Source organism: Salarias fasciatus, chromosome 17 (genome assembly GCF_902148845.1).
Source record: "Salarias fasciatus chromosome 17, fSalaFa1.1, whole genome shotgun sequence".
NCBI classification, from domain to species: Eukaryota; Metazoa; Chordata; class Actinopteri; order Blenniiformes; family Blenniidae; genus Salarias; species Salarias fasciatus.
The window spans coordinates 6,450,458-6,467,805 of record NC_043761.1 but is presented as its reverse complement, the minus strand read 5'-3'; the positions used below and the strand labels follow the sequence as shown (position 1 = coordinate 6,467,805).

The following is a 17,348-nucleotide window of genomic DNA, read 5'->3' as shown; positions in this document are numbered from 1 at the left end:
GGCCTTTCATAATGACATGTAGTAGTATATCTGCCCGCTAGGTGGCACTGTTATAGTTATTTTACTGCAATCTATTAGTGTTTTTTTAGTCTTTAACACTTCCTAAATTATTTCAATATATTGTTTCTGTCACCCTATAAAACACATTTTTTATATTCTATAGGTTTACTACATTATTTTTTTAAATTAAACTTAAAAATCATTCATATCATTGTTCATATTTAATGAATGATTCTCATATGAATGAATCAGCTACACCCATCTTGCATTTTCATTAAATCTGCTCAGTCAGAAACATTCTGCAGATTTCATGTATTCACACCTAAAAATATCCTGCTTGACGTTGTGTGTGACTCAGAGTTCCTGTAACGTCTTCTCTAAAGGGCAGTTGCTATAGTTAGGCAGTAGGTTGGTTTTCTTTTATTTCGCCATCTCTTTTGTCCTTACTGGGGAGATTTGGGGTACTTTAGTCATGTTTTTGTATTAGTTGTGGTATTTTGTATCACACTTCTTTTGTCAAGGATTTTTTTTCACCATATAAACTGTGAAGGCGGTTAACGTGACATCATATACAACAAACCAGTATATACTTGACTACATACCACTTGTTGTCTGTCAGAAACAAACCCTGGACAGTATTAAAAAACACAAACATACACACTTTATTATACAGAATTCACAATATAGAGAACAATATAAACTACAGTCACCTAAGCACCTGATCCAAAGTAAATCCTCAATGAAACTCCTGAGAGACAACAGTAAAACATGTAAACAATAATCCTGTCATTGAACTACCGCAACAGATCTACAACCAAGTCACAGTGCCGTGTATCCACAGAAATACATTACGGCTATTTACACAAAAATGTAATTGCAACATTACCACGTTGAAGAGATGGAGGAAATTAGATTTTACTTGGTGGAAATGAGAAGAGGGTTCAATTCTCAAAGTGTTACAGGGATGAACCATTGATTTCTTTGCTATCAAACAACAAACCAGTTACATCCTAACTTTCAGATTATTGTAATGTTTATTGTAAGGTATTTTTCACGTGTTTTTGTTTTTTTTTTTTTTTTCAAATTGAACGCTATTCGAGAGGTTCCTATAGGTTCTGCTGAATGAGCCTCCCTCTCAGGTCTCCCTCCCGTAGTGGTCGTGATAATCACGTTTGTGTGAACAGTTGTGTGTGTGTGTTGTGACATTCTCAGTCTAGAGTCTCTGGTGTAGTTCGATGAACACATGCAGGCCGTGACCGGCTGGGCGATCAGCGTGCCGCGACGCGGGTCATGCCAGGGTTAACGAAGGAGAAGTTCCTGAACATGGTCTGGTCCACGCTGTTGATGAGCGTGCGGTCGGCGCACGATAGTCTGGGCTTCTCGTTGATGAACTCCTTGTCGAAGTTGCTGTAATCGCCGGGTGACGTCTGCGAAGAGAGAAACCAGATATTGAAATATTTACCGTAAACTGCATTGAAGCGATTTTCACTATGGTAGTGAATGGATTCGCGGCGTGTTCACAGGTTGTGTGTTGTACTTACTAAAGTTGGCTTGAAGGGTGGCGTCACCTGCCGTTGTTCCAGAGCCTCCCAGTCAAAGCAGTTGAAGAAGCTGTGCTGTCGGATGTTTCCCTTCACTCCCAGTCGCTCCTCAGGCTCCCTCACAAACAGCTGAAAGGAGGAAAACAAAAAAGTCAAACCAACAATCGATGTGTTTAATCCCAGACAATCGTGGCCTTGACTTTGATGTCAACCATATTTTCAGGATTAAAAATGAAACAAGAACCTGAAGGATTTCATTAACATATATCCAGATATATGTACAAAGCCCTAAAATCCAGAGATAATTCGCGCGACCTTAACATTTAATTATTAGCTGGGTGCTCATAATGCCTCATGACCTTTGAAAGACGTTGACACACACATATACGCGCAGGGAGTCTGACCTTGACGAGTATGTCCTTGGCAGGTTTGCTGAGCCAGTTGGGATAAGCGGGGTTGTCCGTTCGTATGGACTGAAATAGCTCCTCTTCATCGCGGCCGTGGAACGGCGACTGACCGATCAGCATCTCGTAGAGCAGCACGCCGAACGACCACCAGTCCACCGAGCTGTTGTACTTCTGACCCAGCAGGATCTGAAATACAGACACGAACCATCATTATCGACTGAATTTGACTTACTTTCAAAGAAATCTGAAGATATAATAATAGCTAAAATGGATGCTGCGATGTAGACTTTGCCGTCACCTCGGGTGCGATATAATCAGGGGTTCCGCAGAAGGTGGAAGTCCGAGATTCATCCTGCATGTTCTCCTTACACATGCCAAAGTCTGCGATCTTTATATGACCATCAGAGTCCAGCAGAACGTTGTCCAGCTTCAGATCTCTGAAGAGACACAAAATCAATTGAAGCAACAAAATACCCACTTTCATTTTGGTGCATAAATGATGATTTTTACCGAGCACCGACCTGTAGATGACTCCTTTCGAGTGCAGGAACTGAAGCCCGCAGATGATCTCAGCTGCATAAAAGCTGCAGGGGAACAGAAAGCATTTCAGTCAGTTTTGTGTTGACTTTTAGAAATGAGTCAGCATGAATAGAAGAAGGGCTGGATGTTGTGTCTGCTCCGTGGTTACATACGTGGCCCTGTGTACGTCAAACTTGTGGCAGTTCTGGATGTGGAACATGAGATCGCCTCCATTCAGATACTCCATCACAAAGAAGAGATTTTCCTGAATGAAGAGAGAGAGGAGTGAGGGATGCAGCTGGCTGAGGGAAAGACACGGCAAGTCTCTGAGACTGTGCAGCATGCGGTTCTCACTTTGGTCTGGAAGGTGCAGTAAAGGTGGGTGAGGAAGGGATTCTCCCAGGCTAAAGACAGAACCCTCCGCTCCACCATGGTGCACTCCACGTCGTCGTCCATCAGCACCACGTCTTTCTTCAGCGCCTTGACCGCAAAAAACTCTCCGCTCTTCTTCAGTTCTGCTAAAAACACCTGAACGCACACGGAGTTGAGGTGAGCTGAGTCGCTGCGGTTGGACAGTTGGTTTTTCAAGAGGGCGGTTTTCTGTGACCACAGGCTTCAGTGTTAAACTTAGAGGCTGGTGAAATGACTAATACAGCGTGGTCTGATGACAATCTGTCGGAAAATGTTCATCCTGAATGTGTCGACAGCAGTGGAATTCTACTGAATGCTATTTCTGCGTAACTGATTGTGGTTTGCTCCCTTTCAGAGAACCACGGGTACCTTGCCGAAGCTGCCTTTCCCGAGCATCTTGTGCAGGACGAAGTCCTCGATGTTGAACTTGGGCTGGTGCTCCTTCCGGGGAATGGCGTACAGCGGCTCCTCGGGAAGCCTCTCCGGGACCGACTGGCCAACGTCTCCCGGTCCCTCCCACGAAACGCCCTGCAGGTCTGCAGCAAGTCGGCACAACGCACGCCGTTACCACACGGAGAGTTCAGGAGAGTCGCTGAGAGTCCGAAACGTTTAGTTTACCTTTGCTTGCAGGCACACCGACGGGCGGTAAAGCCATGACTAACCCCGATGGCGCCCGGACCATTCCCGGCTGGCTCACGTCTACTGGGCCTTCCCGGCTGACGATGTCGCTGTCTCGGACGCTCTTCGTCTTCACAAAAAAAGGTACAGTTCATTCTTCACGCTTTTGTAAGGATTATTTAGTACATTTTCATGTTGTTAGTGAAAACACTTCAAAATAAAGGAGGCGTGTTTAGTGAATATTTAGTAGAGTAAATAACATATATCAACAATAACATATCAGCTGTGGAAATCCTCAAAGTATTGGTGCAATCCTTTCCCTGCATTGTAAAAAAAATTCAGGATTTTTATGTTTAAAACTTGGAAAGCGAAGTACAGGAGCTCATGGAGATGAAAGCATTTATTGAACTTTCAAAGAAGATTGTGAACATTGGTTTCCAATTATAGTCGAGCAGACCATCGCCAACATGGGAATGTGTGAATCTGCGCCACTTGTGGCTGGTGAACCGACGGTTCCAAATGAATACATTTCCTGACCTGTTGCTTGCTTTCGATGATGGCCAGAGCTTCGGCCATCAGCTTCTGGTTGACTCCGCAGAGGTTGGCTACTTTATTCTGGCATTTGTGGTGGACATTCATGTTGCATTCTGCAAAAAAAAAAAAGCGAACGGTATTAACACGGTTTACCGCCGAAAAGAGGCGTGACACTGGAAACAAGAGCAGCCAATCCTGCATTGCTTCATAATGCGAAGAGAGCAATCAAAACTGCATGGATTCCTTTAACACATTTCACAACAATATGACTGTCTACAACTTTGAGGGTTTTTTCTGTTTATTGACTCCCACCAATAACAAAAAGCTAACACTCTTCTTATGTGCATTACAAAAGTTTTTTTTAATCTAATGCAGTGAAAATCTTTGCCATCAACCGTTCTTTCTTCTGCCGTTTAACTGAATACACTAGTTCGTCGACTCTGACTGGAAATGTTATTAATTTTTCCGTGGAAGGCGATACTGTGCAGCTGCTGTGACAGCTGGACGGGATCTCCGCTCAATAATCCAACTCGAGCCAAGAATTCCCAGCAGAATTCTGATGGCAAACTTGGAATATCTGCTGTTTGAGTCTGTCTCATTATCTTTCGAATTAACTTCCTGTAGCTGTCCTATGAGAACCATGCAGAGACATTTTAGAATTTCAGATAAGTTGATTTACTAGAAATTAGTTTTTAAATTGTGAAACCTGCAGCAGGAACGTAAAACAAGTTTCTTTATTGTGTTAATGTAATCCTGCAAGATGTTGAATACGTTCTTGAAGTAGAAACGTGCATAAAATCACAGGAACCATAAAACTACTGCGTCTCACCCTCACATTTGAGCCCCTGCCGGGCGAGCCCCCACAGCAGCGTGCCGCAGTGTTCGCAGAACGTGGGGCTTTTGTAGTTGTAGACTTTGAACCTGTGCGGCATGTCGATCTTAAAGCGCTCCTTGTGGATCTGCAAGACAGGTCGAAGCCGTCCAGAGTTTCATTTTACAAGAACAAACAGCGCTGCGCTGTCGAGACACAGATGCTGGGGAAGCCTCAACCGTCCAACATACTCTTACCATGGTTTCCTTGCTGTTGATGGCAGACCCGGTACATTTGGCGATCACTTTGTCTTTGCATTTTTTGTGGATTGCTGCATTGCACTCTTTAAAATTAAAAAAAAAAAAAGCAGAAAGATGACAGCGTTAGACATCAAACGTGTGGTTCTCACCCGGGTATTTAACACGTCATTAGAAAGGAGAGATGACACTCACGTCTGCACTGGTAGCCCTGCTTGTTGAGCCCCCTGCGGTGGGGAGAAGGAAAAAAAAAAAAAAAAGAAACCGTTAAAGTGAGTCATTTATTTTAATGAAGAAAATGAGTAATTAGAGTGATTTCTCAGTCGGCTGGTTACCAGACAAACTCTTTGCAGACGGAGCAAAAGGTCGGCTGAGGGAAGAACGTGGCGCTGAACTCGTGGCACTTCACCACGTGAACTTTGGCCTGCTTGATGGCGCCCCGTCGGTGGACGAGGGTGAACAGACCGTCTCGCTCCCTCTCGGACTCGCGGTCTCCGCCGATCTGACCCACAGCGTCTGAAAGACATCGAGCAAACCCTCAACTGCAGAAAGACTTCGGCATACGGAATTCTCATTACCGTAACTCCTGAATAATTCATGATATTTAATTAACATGCAGCTCCGTTTCATTTTAAACGGGACTGACCAATAAAATGATAGTAAAAACAACTATCTTCAGGTTTTTCTCTCAGAGTGAAACGGTGCGAGTACGCTCTGAACATGTCTTCACATCACTCACGTTTTATAAAACCCGCAGAAATTTGCTTTAAACAAAGTGAAACCTGAGATCTTATCTTCCTCTGTTGTTTCCCGGTGCACAGGATTTCTGCAAGCTTTAGTCTGCACATTTTCTCACACACACCCGCACAGTGTGTGTGTGTGTGTGTGTGATGCTGGTGTAGCACGTGCGTCGCAGCATCTCGCAGGACTCTGTTCTGAGATGCCGTGAAATTTCTAACAACAACCACTTCAATTAAACAAGTGTAGTTAAGTCTGTTTTTGTAATTTCTACTTGATGTCTGAGTAATTACTGTTGGCAGGTTGTTCTGTGGCAGTGCTTAAACCCACTCTCTAAATACGAGGTATGTGTAAATTGACATTTTGAACCCTGAAGTGTTGTTAAAGGATATTTCTGTACTTCAGTACAATAAAGACACGGGATTAAGGGATATTTTTTAACACAAACGTCACCTTTTCTAGTTAAAATATGCTCCTATTTGAACACTGCTCTGATTAAGCGCTATTATTATGCACTACCTACAAAAAAATGACACTCTGTAATGAATTGCTGGACTGCATCAGTCATGTGCATTAACCAGGATTAGGAGATGCTGTGGCGTTAAGAGAAAAACATACAAAAATAGCTCCTCTGTCAAAACATATTTTACAGGAAATCCTTTGTGGGTGAGACAAGCAGCAAGCGCCAGCTGAAACATGTTCCCATGGCTGTGGCTGATCGGACCCTCTGGGGGTCGATTTTCACCCACGGGGCCGTTTATTTGACAAATGTTCATCATTGCAGCGCTGCTACATCTCCTTTTTTCCCTTCACGTTGTGCATCAGTAATGGAAAGACTTCACTTTAGATTCAGCGCCTGCACTGCTGATTGAACTTCTGGATGCAGGAACAACTCGGCCTCAGAGTTCAGGTCACTTATTGATGGGTTTGCCTGGATGTTTATTCTCAGCGCATTATCATTCAGGAACTGTATATAGAATCACCGGGGTCAAAAGCGCGGGATGCTGCAGGCACGCACGAGACAGATGAACATCTTTCTCTTCCAAGGATTCTTTTTTACCTCGCGAAAAGTGTATTAGCGTTTTCATTAACCCTCATTAAAGTGCATAGTGGGCAGAGCTGCGTGCTCACGCAGGAAGAGGTCCTGCAGATCGAAGTGTCCCTCCACGCCGGTCTCTGAGCCACCTGTTGTTCCCAGCAGTTATTTCCTATTTGCTCCGGCTATAATTAGACGCATGCGATGGCTTCTCTCCTCCACTTCTGGGGTCTTTGGCACAGCAATAATGTCAGGCTAACACAAAGCACCGAGGTCCTGCAAACGGACACCCACCTGGAAACTTTGTCACATGGATAAGGTCTATTTTCTGGGTTTTGTTGTCTTTTTTTTAATCGGGTTCCAGTAAAGCAGCTGTGCTCATTTGGCTGTAAAAGTCAGTCGATTGAAATTCGGTGTGGACGTTTGAGGCACTCACCGCTCCGCTCCAGATAGTATCTGGCCTCCATCAGCAGGCGTCCCTGGGGCTTCAGCTCCAACTGACACAAAGGCAACGAGCAGGAAGAAAATGAACAATAAAAATTCTGCTGAGGGTGGAAATAGGAGAGAAAATGACTAAAAGAGGGAAGGATGTTGCTTTACAGGGAAGATGATGCATGCCCGTCACGCTATTTTAGACATGCAGACAGTCTGGCACAAAAAGATGCACATAAGGAGCAGACTGGAGGAATGTATTTGATTTTATTCCTCTGTTTACAGTATTTATTTGTTTAAGTCTTAGTTTGGGATGGGAGACAGGTGGCCTGGCGCTTCTAGTGTTACTGAAGGCAAAGTCTTTCCAGGTGGAAAAAGCGAACTATGCAAAAACTGGGTGATTAGCATTAGCAGTGTGATGGAAAAAAAAAAAAGAGGTCAGAAGTGAAACCGAAAGCCACCAGGCAGCATGTTGAATAACTAAGAGGAGGATTACCCCTTTAAACATTTGCTCCTTTGACCTTAAAGTGAGTCAGCACATCTGGATTTGAGCTGGAAGCTGGAGGCCGTCCCCGCCGCACTCACCCATATCTCCAGCTTGCCGTTCTCCTTGATGCAGCGCGACGCCAGCGAGTCGAGCGCCACCGTGGCCTCCGACTTGAGGTCCGCCGTGCGGTCTTTCACCATCACGTGCATGATGCGGCCGCGGTGCACGTGCGCGTCGAACGTGGTGCTCCACGGGGGGTACATGGTGGGCTTCTTCTGCTTGTGCACTTGACCCTTCTCTGTGAGGACAAGAGAAAGACGGAGCGTTTTTCTCAGAAAGACACAGGAAGTAAGATGAAACTGAGCGTGCACGCTGGTGACTTTCACTTTGACTTTGACTGCAGGGCCGAGTTACTTCGTGTGTCAGCAAATTCAGAGCTGTGCTTGGTGGAAATTATGACGCTTCTTTGACTAAATTGATCCTTTCTCGGTGTGTCACTTGACACTGACCTGTGGATGTCTGTATGAATCCAGTGTGTTTAGGGACTTTTCTAACTTTAGTTAGTAATTTAATTAATAACTTTCAAGCTGTATGGTGGAAATATCACTGTGTTGCATTCAGGGCACGTCGCACTGAGCTGATATTGACTTGTAGTCTCCAGAAACAGCCTCCAGCAACAGTTGCACTCTTTAATGAAGTATTTTAATAGGAGAAAAATAAATATTACTCATGAAAGTCTTTTTCTTTTTCCAATGTGTTTTCATTAGGGAAACATTGCAGGCAGTGCGAGAAGGTTCATCATTAAGTGGGTTTTAATCTGTTCGCAGGATTTGCAGCGTAGTGTTTCACAGGCCTCGGGAGATTTCAGAAATAACACCCAGATGTTTCAGAAGACTTCCTGCCGGGGATGAAATCGTACACCGGGAGGAATTAATCTGATCATATAGGATGGATGTATAGTGTGTCACTCTCCGTTTCTGTCCCCGCGTAGTCACTTAAAGCTCTGCCGTTTACTTCCCATGATAAAATGTGGTCATTATATTGTCTTTGCCGCCTGTTTCATCCCAAGTTAGGCTTATGCAGCTGCTAGAGCGTCGTGTTTGACATTTGATGAAGTGTAGGGTACATCTTCGACAGAAGAAGACCGCATTATGCACTGTTGTTACCATGGCGACAGGTTAAGTTCTCATTGCAGTTTGTTGGATATGTGAATATTTGACCATCAGTCAGGAGATTTTCGATGAAATCACCATGGGAAAAAAAAGAAAAAAAAAATAAGACCCCTTCTGGCTTTCATAATTGACATCTGCTGATTTTTCTCTCAGTTATATCCACTTACGTAACGGCCACATCCCGTCCTGCTGCCGCAACAACAAAGCCCGCTAAGCCTTTTACCCCCAAAGTGATGTGCGGCCCGCTCGGTGATCGGCTCATCGCCCGTCAGACCCGCCAGCTGCCCGCTGTCCCCATTAAACGGCACTAAGTGGAAAAATATGTCTGCGACTCCCTTTAATGCAGACGCTGTGTGTGGCACGAAACTTTCCTGACAGCGAGAGGTGACATGTTTCGGTGTCAGTTCCTGTATTCTCTGAAAAAAAAAAAAAAAAAAGGTCTGCTGCGATGTAGATTCTCACATTTCTGCTCCTTTGAAGAAACTAGCAGACAGAAGGAAGTGAACTGAGATGACTGAATGATTGCGCGTCACATCCATATGAGGACATGTCTCTTGACAGAGAAAAAGGAAACTGCGCAGACGTGCTGGCAGAGGGGGAAGAGGGACGGTGGTGACCTCCAGATTACAGAAGCCAGCTTGTGTTTTGAGGTTTTTCAGGTTTTTTACGCCAACGTGTTTCCACTGAGGGCGACTTCACCCCCAACTGCTCAGTCACAAGCCTTTCAAATGGTGGCTTCTGTCTCGGAGCCTCAGCTGGCACGCTGAATTAAAAGATATAAACGAAGCCTGCACACAGCCGCCTTCAACAAACTGTTTATAGAGGCTTATGTGGTGTTTTTTTCGTTTTTTTTTTTTCATTTTTTTTTTAGATGATGATGATAAAAGAAAGTTACAGAGAGCCAAACAGCCTGGTGGAAGCTTTTGCTTTCTTTTTCTTTTTCTTTTTCTTTTGGGTAGCCAGCCTGGCAGTTTCTCATCATCGGCTCCTATTTTCACGAGCTCAGCGTGGTGCCAGCGAGCGGCGCCTCCATCATGAACACGGGAGCCACCGGAGGGACGGTTCGCCATGGGTTTTTTAAAATACTGAGAAAAACATTGATGTATTGTTTCCTTTTTTTTTTTTTTGACTGGAGCATGAGTCCAAAAAGCATTCACAGCACTGATCCCTATTGTCAATCAATGACAGCACTGTTGACTTTTCTCACACCTGCTCGTCACAAAGCTTTTTTCTGTGTTGAAAGCCAAACTGAAGCGAAGTGACATTATCTGCTGGAGTGAGTCAGTTAATCATAAGGAAATCCACACAGGCTGCGTCTTCATTCTTCATTCTGACCGTGTGGTTTCATAAAAGAGGAAAAGAAACACGAGAACCCTCCTCTTCCCTCTGGCTGTCACAGTTTTTAATTTCTATTTTTTTAACCTTTCCCTGCACTCAGTCCAGGTCAAAGGTAAAGCCGCTGCCAGCCCGTCGTCCAACATTTTAACTACGAAGCTGATTTTTTTTGTCCAACCGACCATCTGAAGCCCAAAAAAATTTCAGATAATTTTACACTAAAAATAGTTTTGAGAGGTTTAAACTGTTGCATTTTCTTTATAAATTACTCCTACAATGGAGCGGATTTGGCTCCAGTTTAACCATGATACATATGAACTACAGATATTGGTGTCCTCACAGCCTGCCTGTCTGTTAATGCAGTCATTATGTCTGCTTCCTGTGGAGATAAAGCCCCCAGAATACATTTTTCCTAGAAATCGCCAACTTCCTTAGACCTTTACACACACATCTGAAATTGCTGACCACTGCGTCACAACAGTTGTTATTGAATTTCACTTGTGAAACTACTTGTGAAACTACTGTAATAACTGCAACAGGGTTAAAATGTGCAGTTAGTTTAATGAGTAATGTTATATTGATTCGACGACGGCCTTCCTGGCGCCGTCTGAGAACTCTGCTGTGAACAGAGTGAACTCGCTCTGATCGGTGTTTTGAGGCGCTCACCTGTCTCGACGGCCTCCTTCATGTAAACGGCACAGTACGGGTTCAGCACCTCCTCGTGGTAGGCCAGGCCCGGGTCCATCTCGAAGTTGGAGAACCCGATCCGCAGGAAAGGCGACATGACTTGCGGACCGTTATATCGTCCGTCCTCCGCTCAGATTTCCAAACAACCTCCGGGGGAAAACTTCGGAGTACGCGATGCCGAATAACGTGACACCGTCCACCTTCCTGTCCTTCGCTGCACCGGGCTGCACCGCTCTCTCCTGAGGGATGATGGGGGAGGAGGGATTTTCCCCTTTATATCTCCACCCTTGATGCTTGAAAACGACCTGAGGGAAAGACGAGAAGAGGGAGTAATTTCATCAACAAGGTCCTCTTCTGGCTCTCACAGCAGGGCTTTAATCTAAACTGACAACATGTAGCTAATAAAACAAAGAGCCTGGAAGATTTTCACCCTGAAAACAACAACACTAAACCTCACTGGCAGCTAAAATAAAACCGGCCCGCGCGCTCGCCACTCGTAAGCACCAGCTGCCGTGCTTGGCGGAGCCTTCCAGCGCCTTCTGAAATGAAGCCACGTCTTAAAAAAAGGGAACTTCAACACTTTGTGTCGTGTGCGATCAGCCGTGAAATAAAACTCCGGTGACACACCTGTGAAGCGCTTCCTCTGCTGCGGCTCTTTGGGTACGGTGACCGGCTTTCTGCTCAGTGTGTGTGTGAGTGTGTGTGTGTATGTGTGTGTCAGTGGTGGCGAAGAGGAGGAAGAGGGGCAGGCTGGGACGAGACTATTATTAGAGTTGAAATCCTAAACGCAGATGAGGAATATATGACTGAGTGCAGTCTTTACTGTAAAACCCTGAGTCATGAGGGTCACATGGACAGACCAGCACAGGAACCTGAACGTTAACTCAGCCAGTGAAATTCAACAATCGGACTGAAAATTTACACTTCATACTCCACAAAACCCAGTTTCTCTGATGCAGAATGTAGCAAAAGCCACTTAATCTTATTTCGTTATAAATGATGTGAAAATTCACCGATGCGGTCGTCGTCGTATCCCGTCGTTCTTAGACCAAGTTCCAGTTGTTTTATAGTAATGGTCTAATATGCTATGAACAACGGCGTGGACACGGACATTCGTGAGGACAGATGACGGAATTAGATTTCTATTACGGGACTCTCTCAACTATAAAACTACCAAGACCCAGGAGAATCATAATGAAGAAGAATGCATTTTATTTGTAGTGCACGTTATATTTCAGCAATCTCCAAGTGCCACAGGGCAGGAGGCGTAATGGACTGAGGGGCATGCGCAGTGGAGACGGAGCCCGAGCGTTTTTAGAACGTTTCCATAGAGACGGAGTCGGACGTTTCTCAAAAAAAGTTCCACCTTGGAAACCGTTTTCACAACCTTGCATTTTCAGTGGCTCCCTCTGTTTCACTTAAAAAAACTGGACCTTTAAAGTCAGTGAGCTAAAATTAGCTGTGAATTGAGCTTATCTTTGTGTTTGTAAGCAGCAAAATGAGCAGAAAATGTAAATATAGAGAGGAAGATATTCATTTTTTAATGCTTTTTAGTTCCATTTCAGCTGAAACCAAAACGATTTTTTTGAACAGGTTTAACTTTTTTCATGCACAAATGAAATTAGTGGCATCTCCACCTCTCAGTAAAGGTCACTTGAGTTTTCATTTCTTCATCATTCCTCGTGCCAATACACAGGAGATTTGTTTTTTTTTTTTTCCCACTAATGAAATTCGTACCGCATATTGGATTATATATTCAGTGTTTAGCATACGTAAACAAACCTACTCACTGCACTGACTCACCGAGTGTGAGGAGACGCCGCTTCTCTGACTGTCGTCTCAGCAGAGTTCAGTGCGAGCAGGTGCTGTGCGGTTATTATTGTGTTGAGTTATCTCAGGGGGGGGTCAGAGGTCAAGCGGCAGCAGGTTAACATCCAAAAGCTTGAATTAAATATTCTTCACCATCATGAATGCCTTTTTTTTTCCATCTACTGAAAAACTGCTGCAGAGCTCCATCTCATGGAATTTACACGAGTGGAACGCTAAATAACATTTTTCCCAACAAGCACTGGGTTTGTACGGATCACGTGAACTCGTCCTCACGTCAGATTGTAAAGGTTTGAAGCTTGCTGCACCTTCCCTGCAGCTTCGTGTGTGGGCGGAGTTAAACTTCCTGTGTTTAAGGTGCCGCAGTACAACCACACTTCCTGTCGCCGAGCCGCTTCTGTACCTTCACAGGTGGAGCTGCAGCAAACAACACATTAAAGCACAATATCAAACACTGAGAAACTGGCGCTCTCTGAGTAAAATACCATGAGAACGATTCCTGACCTCCCTTCAGTCATTTATGTTGTGGCAGTAAAGCCAGACAGATTTTGTTGTAATACAAATCCACATCTTAAAAGCCTTTTCTTGCCTTGAAAGCTTCTGTTAATGGCGAATAAGTCCCTGCTCTGCGCCGCGCCTCAGTGTTTTCCTGTGAAATCAGTTTGAATGTGCTGGTTTGTGCTGCTGTTTGACTTTTAACGGCCTGTTTATGGAAAACCGCCCTCGTCAGGAAACCACCGCGACGTAACGTGGCGAGCCTCACATGAAACGCTCTCACTAAGCTCTTCTTCTCCATGGCAGAGCAGTAAATGTTTCGAATAGTATTCCCAGACTCTTCTTTTCTGACTCTAAAAACGACCTTGTGGCACAAACTGTGGTTCTCTCTCAAAATGTATTGGGTTTCATAACAAGTCGCCCACTGTGAATGGATCAGCCATCTTAACCAATTCACTGTTTTTTCTTCTTAAAATAACACTGAAGACTGATCTGATTATAGAAACATGAGGGAAACCATGCTGGCTCTCTAAATTGTCACTCTTTCCTCGAACTTTTCTTCTTTTTCGAGCAAAATAAGTCAAAACTGGAACGTTTTGAAGCAATAGTTGTTAAGATGAATGATCCGAGCTACAGAAGGAACCAAACAGATAAATCTGGATGAATGAAAGGCAACGCTTTGAATGGAATTCCTTTTAACTTCTTCAACACAGAAACAGCTACCAAGTAAATGATTGGTTTGGATTACATGGAATTGCTTTTAAATTTGAGTCACTGACTGGAATTAAAGACAAAATGGTCTCTTTACTGCAGCACAGCATTGTAGAAATGTACAGGATTCAGTTATTTGGGGATATTCTTTGAAACAAAAATCAATCAATCAATTCATCCAGATAAAATGAATTATGGAGATAAAATAACTCTGCAGTCATCCAAGGCTGTCTTATTGCAGAATCAATGTTGTGCACACATTTAGAGGAATTCTCTTGCATTGTACACGTCACTGGTTCTCTTAGAAGATGCAGTCTGCTTGAACATGCTTGTTTTTTTCACTTAATGACATGAAACTCCAGAAACTGTTAGGAGAAGCCATCAGACGTTAGTAGAAGGCGAGAAAAGTGAACTGGACGTCTGAGCTGATGTAAAGTGAATGACGTGTAGTGACGTTACACAGGGATTACCTGATCTTTGCCCTCTGTGTTTGTCATAAAGTGTAAGTGGATTTGGATGGGACACACACACACACACACACACACACACACACACACACACACACAAACACACAAACACACACACAGGCGCTCATTGTTGAAATAAGCTGCTGTGAATTCTCCGATCACTGTTTTCAAGCTCGGAAGCTGTAATTCAGAAGCGTCAACATGTTTATCCCACGCATGAGGGCATGGTGGACGCTGAGTCTGCAGAGCAGAGAATGGTTATTTAATAATGACATTCCTGAGTAAACGGACCAAAACTGGGAGACGTTTGGAAGTCCGCCTCTTCAGAATAGAATAAATCTAAATCGGATCAGAAGGTGTGGTGTACATCGCAGAGGCAGTGATATTAATATCGCATAACTGTCCTCTTCTAAACATCCCGTGTGCCAGCTGAGGTGGGGGAGTCGCCGCTCTGCGCCCCTCCGTCGGCTCTCAAATGCCACCTCCACCCGCCTGTCATCAAAACACACTCGCTGAGATGCAAAGAAGGTCAAGTGCCACCTCCCCGGCCCTCCAGACCTTTTCAGAACCTTTCATGGCGGAGGCCAAAGTCAAACCAACCTCCCACCTGACTCTCTGTGCCGAGCGCCATCAAAGCTCCACGTCTCTCTTCTTTTGTTTTTTTGAAGTAGAGGAGGCGCGCAAGTCTTTGTTGTTATTGACAGGAGGTCTGTGCATGTGTGTGTGTGTGTGTGTGTGTGTGTGTGTGTGTGAGAGAGAGACAGAAGCCTGTGACACCAAAAGCGTCCCTGAAGTGCTCATTCAGACAGAACTTGGTGGCGAGCCTCAGCAGCTCACACCAGTGACCCTTTTTCCTCTTTTAGAAGCAGACGCAATTAAAAAAAGCCTCATTTTTAGGTTGTTTGCTGTTAAAAAGGGAGGCAGCGGATCGCAGGTGTTTCCCCTCCAAAGATAAAAAAGAGGCTCAGATCTAAAAGACTTTCCTAGTGTTTGTGTTTTAAAATGAGCTCTTTGAAGACATGAAATGTTGCTCATGTGGCTACAATCAGATATAATTGAAAATATTTTATTCAATCTTTGCAGCAATTTAGTCTTAAATAGTGCACATTTTACTTCAAATCATGAATAGATTTAATGTTTTTGTAACATAAAATGAACTTATCGGCAATCAACCACAGCTCATTTTCAAGGCTGGGATGTAGTTTGTAAATTTTCTTGAATAAATTTGTTTATTATATGTTGTAACCTATTCACAGATAAAATCATCTATCTGTACTCCAAATGCAGCTGCTTACACGTGAATAAAAAAATAACAACATCTATTTAAATAATTCCCTTTGTAGTCTGATTACACACCCACCCTGCAGATGACATACATGCTGTATGGAGTATTTAACTTCAATCAAACATAAATGAGCATTTTTACACATTTTGATTCCCACCAGTGAAAATTACCGAGTCCCTGCTGTGATCACTCAGTCAAAAATAACATCAAAAGAACTTATGAAGACTGTAAATACTGCCTTTAACGTGATGCATGCAGAGTTTCCCTGTTACTGCTCTGCAGAAATTGTTTCTAATGGGGGGGGAAAAAAACAAGCTGATGGCAAAACAATAAAAAGGACAGAAAACAAATGAAGCCGAAAGTTTTCCTCTGTGTTCGTTTTAAAAAAGTGTGTGGAAGCAGTGAAATGTGCACTGACCTGAGATGCAGCAGAGAGGAGAAGTTTGGTGCTGCAGACTGAAGCTGGTCTTCATCTGAGGAACAGAAAGAGCTGCAGCGCATTTAAACAGGCACCACGGGGCGTTCAGGGACGGCTGGGAAAACACAAGACTGACAATAATGCTTCGTTGATGAACAATCTGTATTCATCAGAGATCACTAGAAATCTATTCAGGTCCAAGTTACTGTTGCATTGTCTGAAATGTGCTCAATTAAAAAAAAAGGCCAATAGACTTAGAATGTTCATTTTATGATTAAAATGCCTGTTTGAAGCAAATTCCTTCAGCAAAGAATAGAGCATTCCACAAATGTAGAAACAACGTTGTAATCCTGCACTCAAAATGTGAACTTGTTGGCTTCAAAAATCCACATTTTTTTCAGAGTGAGGCTCATATTTTAAATTGTTGGTGCATTCAAATATAGTGACGTTGAATGGATATAGGAAATTATATATTTAAGGGATGTACGTTTACTCAAAATTCATTATCTGTAAAATTACAAATCTAGATTGAAAAGTAGAACTACTCCCAAAATACTAAATAATTATGTTAATGTGAGTATTTGTAAAAAGAAAAGAGTAATAACATGTTCACTTACATATACTGGTTAACTCTTGAAAAGGCCAACAGGACATTAAATATGGACAGTTTTATTAAACTGTCATTAAAGGTGATTTCAGAACTTTAAAATATGAACAAACACTTTTATGTTGTATATCTGTTAAAAAAAAAAAATCTATTTCAATCTAAGTTTGTGCATTTATGATTGGATTTGATCAAAAAGACACTGTGGACCGTCCCTCTTTAGCATGTATTATTTGAGAGAAATACTTCCTTGAAGTGTTGGGTGTTTATTTGCACTTTTTCCCCCTTTTTTTTCTCCTAATTTTACATTATTAAGTTTAAGGAAACAGGAAAAAAAATGCCAAAATTACCAAATATGATCACTTACCCAATAAAACATTGATTTGTGTGAATAGTTGTTTTTATATATTTGCATATACAGATGTTTCCTCGATGTTGATTCGTGCACAGACGTGGAAGTGAGCGCACTTTTCAGTCAGTAGCTAGAGTCGTTCGGCCTCAGTGGTGCTGCCTGCTTCTTTAAATACAATAATTTCATAAATGTTTCATGGTCTGC

The 17,348-nt window shown here is 43.3% G+C and overlaps 1 protein-coding gene across 2 annotated transcripts; it reads right to left on the bottom strand.

The window, feature by feature from the left end:
* Positions 1 to 1,025: 1,025 nt before the first annotated feature.
* prkcq (protein kinase C, theta) lies at positions 1,026 to 16,236 on the bottom strand. 2 transcript variants are annotated; one of them, XM_030112932.1, is made up of 18 exons: positions 16,189 to 16,236; positions 10,965 to 11,290; positions 7,890 to 8,089; positions 7,309 to 7,369; positions 5,434 to 5,614; positions 5,294 to 5,325; positions 5,099 to 5,184; positions 4,860 to 4,989; positions 4,034 to 4,143; positions 3,497 to 3,626; positions 3,248 to 3,414; positions 2,822 to 2,995; positions 2,641 to 2,732; positions 2,470 to 2,532; positions 2,247 to 2,385; positions 1,946 to 2,134; positions 1,542 to 1,670; positions 1,026 to 1,427 (listed from the first exon to the last, which is right to left on the bottom strand). In XM_030112932.1, exons 2-18 carry the CDS (start codon positions 11,080 to 11,082, stop codon positions 1,269 to 1,271), a joined length of 2,160 nt encoding a protein of 719 aa, XP_029968792.1. In that variant the 5' UTR covers positions 11,083 to 11,290; positions 16,189 to 16,236; the 3' UTR covers positions 1,026 to 1,268. The 2 variants fall into 2 exon arrangements, with proteins under 2 accessions (XP_029968792.1, XP_029968793.1); XM_030112933.1 differs by lacking the exon at positions 16,189 to 16,236 and adding an exon at positions 11,613 to 11,650.
* Between the last annotated feature and the right edge of the window lie 1,112 nt (positions 16,237 to 17,348).

Coding starts and splice junctions, on each gene's coding strand:
- prkcq (XM_030112932.1), bottom strand. CDS start 11,082: ATGTCGCCTTTCCTGCGGATCGGGTTCTCCAACTTCGAGATGGACCCG. Junction 7,370..7,889: donor ACGGCAAGCTGGAGATATGG/GTGAGTGCGGCG, acceptor CCTTTGTGTCAG/TTGGAGCTGAAGCCCCAGGG. Junction 1,671..1,945: donor CCAAGGACATACTCGTCAAG/GTCAGACTCCCT, acceptor TCCTCCTTTCAG/CTGTTTGTGAGGGAGCCTGA.